At 39.5% G+C, this 6000-nt stretch overlaps 1 protein-coding gene across 2 annotated transcripts in view; it reads right to left on the bottom strand.

Moving 5' to 3' along the window:
• Nucleotides 1–6000, bottom strand: part of LOC122861716 (MAM domain-containing glycosylphosphatidylinositol anchor protein 2-like) — a 106373-nt gene that overhangs the window by 21236 nt on the left and 79137 nt on the right. For both annotated transcript variants that reach the window (XM_044166528.1, XM_044166529.1), the window contains one exon: nt 2244–2421. In XM_044166528.1, coding sequence (XP_044022463.1) covers nt 2244–2421 — 178 coding nt within the window. The remainder of the gene's footprint in view (nt 1–2243; nt 2422–6000) is intronic.

The raw sequence follows: 6000 nt of genomic DNA, 5'->3' as shown, positions 1-6000 counted from the left end.
AGCAGTGGTGCATGTACTGACGAGTTATTATTATTGAGATTATTAAGATATTGCACAGCAGTAATGGAGGTAAGAAAAATTACTTTAATGATTATCAAAATAGTTGCCATTAATTTTCAGTCGATCGACTAATGAATTAATCAACTAATTATTTCAACTGTGCTTGTATATAATGTTGTGTAGTTTCATTTATAACAAAACATCATATTTTATAAGCTCTTCATATGTTCTTAATGTTCTTAATTAATCTTAATTTGTAATGTAACTTGTAACTAAAGCTGTCAAATGTTTTAACCTGCTGAATTAACTACAACACAAATACCCTCCGTAACTGTGTGTGTGTGTGAATACTTAAATACTTTTAATTAATCACTCTCCGGCCAGAAGATGCGGTTAAATCGGCGATGTGTTTAAAGCAGGAACGTTTATAAATCAATCTGCATGTAATCAATTAATTAAAATGAATGATTATTACAGTATCTGTTGTCCACAGCTGCTTTATTCTGTATAAAACGTTTTTCCAAAAAGCTGAACTAATGTTTGACAGATGTCAGGTTGTGACCTGCAGAGGGTCATGTGACTGTCAGGTGGAGGTGATTACCTTCACAGCGTCAGCTGATGAGAAGTCTGAACTTCCTGTTTGAACCCTCGCTGCGTTTGCTGCGGGGAGTTAATGTGACGATCAGGAGGCGAGGCGTTCACTGACAGTCTGTCAAAACTCAACATCACAGAGCAGACGAGTTCGCGTTCAGATCGTCTCTTTCTCTTCTCCTGGTTTTTGTGTTTCGTGTCTGAGTGTCGTCACCTGCCGCTGTGAGTTTCCTCTGTGTTTGATTCTCTGTTTGTCGTCTTGATTTCACTTCTCTTCTGTTCTGTTTTGTATTTCTTTACTTTGACGTTTCTCTGCAGTTGTGATTTCCTTAGATTCCCGTCAGGAGTTCTGTGTGACAGCTCAACAGTTTGCATTTCTTTTGTTCCCTTGCTTTTTGTTTGATTATTTTTTCATATAAATAAAGAGAAGCAGCTTGTGTGCAAACAGAAACCACATGACAATATAAATAAACAAACATGATAAAACAACTCTAAAATCTCATATTTAGGTCTGAGTCACTCTGGGATGAGCACAGGTAAAAACAATTAGTTAACATACTGTAAATATTGACCTTCCCTGCAGAGCGAACCAGGCCTTTATTTGAAACAGGCTTTTATCAGAGACACATCTTCATTCCTAATTTCTTATATTTCAGTAAGAGTCCTTAATGTTTTCCAATCTGTTCCAGTTTTAATTTGCTGTTGATACAAACTCATCACTTCCTCCATGTTTACCTGTTGTCTTGATGATAATGTTTATTTCCACCAGTACAACAGCAGATACTCACCACTCTGCTCAAACCACTTTCTCTGGTTAACAACACTGTTCTCATTCACTGATTAACTCCAGTAACTTCTACTTTGCATTTTTTAAATCAATGTTAAGCTACTGTCAATGAAACTAAACACTTCCTGCAAAAATGTTTCACATTAAGAGCCTAACAGCAGGCCAAAATAAATAACATCTGTGCAGGAAGTGTTGTGTTTCATTGGCAGTAGCTTAAAGCTACCCTGTGGGGTTTTTGACCATAGTAGTACTATGAAGTGACGCGACTACACTCGCTAAAAACGCAGCAATGTGCCAACAAAGGCAGGGAAGAAGAAGACTGTTCTCAAGTAAACATGGATGTAAACAATTCAGGTTTCAAACTTGAAAAAATCGGCTTTGCAAATGTTTTCTGAGGAAGGAAACTACTGTTGACCAATGGACAACCATCTTGACAGTTCTGACCTTTGAGGGAGCCGGGGAGTCTAAAATGGAGGAGCAAATTGTAACCGATTAGTGCTAGCACGTTCCCGGTTGGCTCACCAGCTACAGCACTTCAGTAGCGACTATTGCGACATCACCAAACATCTAAACGCACGGATTTCGTGAGGACGAGTGGATGAATCTGGTGTGAGTAGATCTCAAGGCCAAACAAAAGAACAGCAAAGTAGAATTAGCGATATTAGTGTTAAAGAGAGAAAACGTTTTCAGCGTGTATGACATGACTCTGTTGTTGTACTGATGGACGTTATACTGAATTTATCATGTGAGACATTAAAGTGCTGGTAATTCAACCCCCCCGCCCTAAATGTTCAGTCATTATTTAACTTCCAGATGTTATTTTATTGAATTTATGATGACGACGCCATGAGATAAGACAACATACCGCTGTATGTGATGATGCGTTCAGTGGCGTCGCCCTCTCCGTAGCGGGTGATGGGGGTGAGGCGGACCAGGTAAGACTCAGGTTTGATGAGTTCAGTCAGGTTGTAGGTCAACAGCTCCCCCTTCTGGATGGTTCCCTCCATGGGAATCTCCTGCTCCCACCAGCGAGACTGACCCATCTGAAGCATACAGGCACAAAATACTTGTTTTTGTTACTTATGAGGACGCTGCACTGAATCACACTCATTCCTTAAAGACGACTTAACCACGACCATAACCTGATTCTAACCTCGAGTCTAAACCAAGTCTAGACCCTTAAATCTACTGGTTTACCTTGTGGGGACCCGTCCCCATAATGCAGTGTGCAACCAGATCTGATTTTAAACAATCAAACCAAAAAGGAAAATAAATTACTAAGACATGAAGAAGTTAATTACATTACATTTAATACTTGTATTTATTCGCAGATTGTCCCAAACAAGCAGAATATGAACAATGAGGTTACATTTTATTTTTCCTTCCAAATTAAATTTAAGTTTCTACCTTCAGGTGAGCTAAGGTCTGAAGGTCTGAAAAGACAAGTTGTGTGTAACGTGAACATTTGAATTTTGTTTATTTGCACATGTAAAATCAAACAAATGGCAATAAAATGTAAATAACAATAAAAATTGTAACTACCTAAATAATATATAAACAAATTCACATATACATATATATGTTAGGACATAACAGAAGCGTAGCTGTCACCAACTCTGATATTCAACAGAGCTTTTTAGCCTCTTTTAGCTCCTTTACTTTGGTTTGATATCACATTTACTGTCTGGTTCGCTCCCAGTTCTCTCATATTACCATATCACCATATTCACAGATCTCAAATATTAAAGGGTAGGTTCAAGTCTGTCTTAAAACAATAGCAAGGCGAGCATATGCTTATGTTTAGTCCGAGTTAGACAAATGAAATGGATATCTTACATTACAGTTACAGTAATGTTGCTATTACTGATAGAAATGATGCACAAAACTACCAAAATGAGACTTTAACCTTCATTCAGACTGAAAGAAAAGTGAATTTTCATTCATGCAAATATGTTGGAAACATGTTAGTTTCATGTATTACTGTGAGGAAGGTTACAGCCTCCTCATCCTCACACACTTCTGATTTCAGCTCTTCATGGACGTCATCATTTATTCACTAAGTCTGTTTCAATTGCACTTTGTCGCATTTCGCTTTTACTGACACACCAACTTTTCCACGCGTAAAACTTTTTGCGATATTTTGAGTTTTTTGGGGAATTTTCGGAGTTTTTTTACGCGCATATTGAAAAAGTGCGTAAAAACAGGTGGATGGAAACGCACATATTGTCTTCTTTTTCTTCTATCTCTCTACTTTCTCTGCCTCCTTCTCTCTTCTTCTTCTGCTCGTCTTTTTCTGTCCCATCAGCACTTCCTCCCTGCTCTCTCTCTCACTGCAGCACACTGCTCTGTATGAATGAAAAGACAGGCAGGCTGCCATGGCAACAAGCCCTCCTCCTCTTCCTCCTCCTCCTCCTCCTCCTCCCTATTCTCTGAAGCCAGGCTGATGCTGCAGGGGCCTCAGGTACTCGGCATCATGCCCTGCACTGTGTGTAACATTAGATTTGTCCCAGTCATTTTGAAATGAGAGCTGAAGAGTTCTTTCATCAGACTTTATGAAAACCTCAAAACATGTTTTGGAGGTTTTTCTGTCCATATTCTCAGATAAAGTTAATCTAAAGAAGATATAATATCATCCTTTAACAGTGAAATGACTTCAGAAGTGATCCATCTCTAAGTAATATCGTGATCACGTTTAAATGCTCTCGCAATCTGAGAGGCAGATTCGTTCTGACACTAGAAAACCACCGAACTCTGTCTCCTGGCTGTCCAATCAACCTGCAGAGTTTTCCCACTGTGGCTCATCAGACACCAAATACTTCACATGTCCACGTGCTGATAAACAATACACCATAAAATCCTTCATAACCTGCAGCAGCACACATGATGCACATATCTGCTGGACGTTATGCTAACAGGCTAACCACGGGCTAACCAAGTTCTGGGGAAGTGACAGCATGTCACCCTCTCCTGGAGGTGGAGACATTATCAATTCACTCTCTGAACTTACACCTGAGGGATGCAGCACTTTGTAACTTTAAGATACATCTGTGATCTGTTGTTTCTGATGTGATGATTGGCTGTGGCACCTGGACACCCTTGGATTCATGATCCAATAGATTTGAAATTCTGTTCAACCGGTGATCCAATGACAGTTGTGCAGCTGTTCTAGGTTGATTATACATGTTGTTTGCCTGATGTCTTTGTCCATGTTGTCTCTGGTGAAGACACAGTAGTGTTGGTCTGTTTGCACAGTTAAAGGCTGCAGATCAGTCAGTGTGCTTCAGTCTCTTTTTCCCCCTTGGATATAACAGACACTGTGCTAACCCTGAATAGGAGGGTATGAAGCAAAAAGGTTTAAAAAATATAAAAGACAACCAATCACATACACACACACACACACACACACATATCAGCCAATGGGGCACCCACACATGGATAGTCTGGGTGGTCATGTGACTTCAGGCCAATCACAAGAACCAAACTGGCAGAGAGGCAAGGTGTCTATTAATGGTTACTCCCAGTAACGGACATGGTGACACCATATTTGGTTCATAAACAGGAGAAGTTCATCTAAAGGGCGCTACTCAAGCCTGAGGAGGTCTGAACCCAAAATGTGCCTCTTTAATGTGGAGTACTTACAAAGAGCTCATGCAGATCTCTGCTGGGTCCCTGCAGCATATATATATATATATATATATATATATACATATATATATATATATATACGCATATACAGATTCGAAAGGGTAAGATAAAATAAAATTTTCAATAAAAAGAGGGAGATACATTATAAAACCACGTAAATAAGTGATTTGGAAATATTTTAGAACTCATAAAACACCACGATAAAAGCTGTCCTCATCCACGTCGCCTGGAAATAAACTTCTGAGATTAAAAAAAAAACAAAAAGGCAATAACAGGCTGTTTATCTGCCAATCATCTGTGATCATATTTCATTAAACACTGACAAACACACACACACACAGTCCTCTGATGGGTTTAATCTGAATATTTTTACTGGCTCATAAACCCTCTGGACCAGTTTTACTGCCTCATCAGGTTCAACATCAAAACAAAACAATTACTTCAGTCTCATTTCTGACTTCAGACACCAAACTGTTCATAACAAAACATAAACATAAATATAAGTTATTCAGATTCATAAAAACGTATTAAAAGTGTGTCTTCTATATTTATCAGTAAACTTTCTTTCTGCCTTGAAGTGTCGATATTAAAACATGATTCAGATTTGTGTTGAGAGAGGGGCGATGACATACAGCCGGGCTGGATTCAAACCCGGCTGCTGCGGTAACCACTCAGGTGAGCTACTGGGGCCCATTAGTCTATATCTTTCTTCTTGTCAACAAGTCATGCAGATCCAAACCAGCAACATGTCGGCCCGTCTCTCAGCACCGTCTGACTTCCTGTCTGCGGCGCTCAGCTGCGAGCCCATTGGTTCCTGCTGAAGACGTAAATCTTTAAAAACACAGATCTGTAGTTTCCTGTTAAAAAGGCTCAGTAGTTTCCTCAAACAGCTGCTCGCTGTAGTTTTTATCAGACCAACAGGAGGAAACAGAGCGTCTGTTGGGGACTATTTCCTGCGGCGGATGAATCCACATGTG

Source organism: Siniperca chuatsi, linkage group LG15 (genome assembly GCF_020085105.1).
Source record: "Siniperca chuatsi isolate FFG_IHB_CAS linkage group LG15, ASM2008510v1, whole genome shotgun sequence".
Taxonomy (NCBI): Eukaryota; Metazoa; Chordata; class Actinopteri; order Centrarchiformes; family Sinipercidae; genus Siniperca; species Siniperca chuatsi.
The sequence above is the reverse complement of the archived record's forward strand: the minus strand, read 5'-3'. Positions and strand labels throughout refer to the sequence as shown.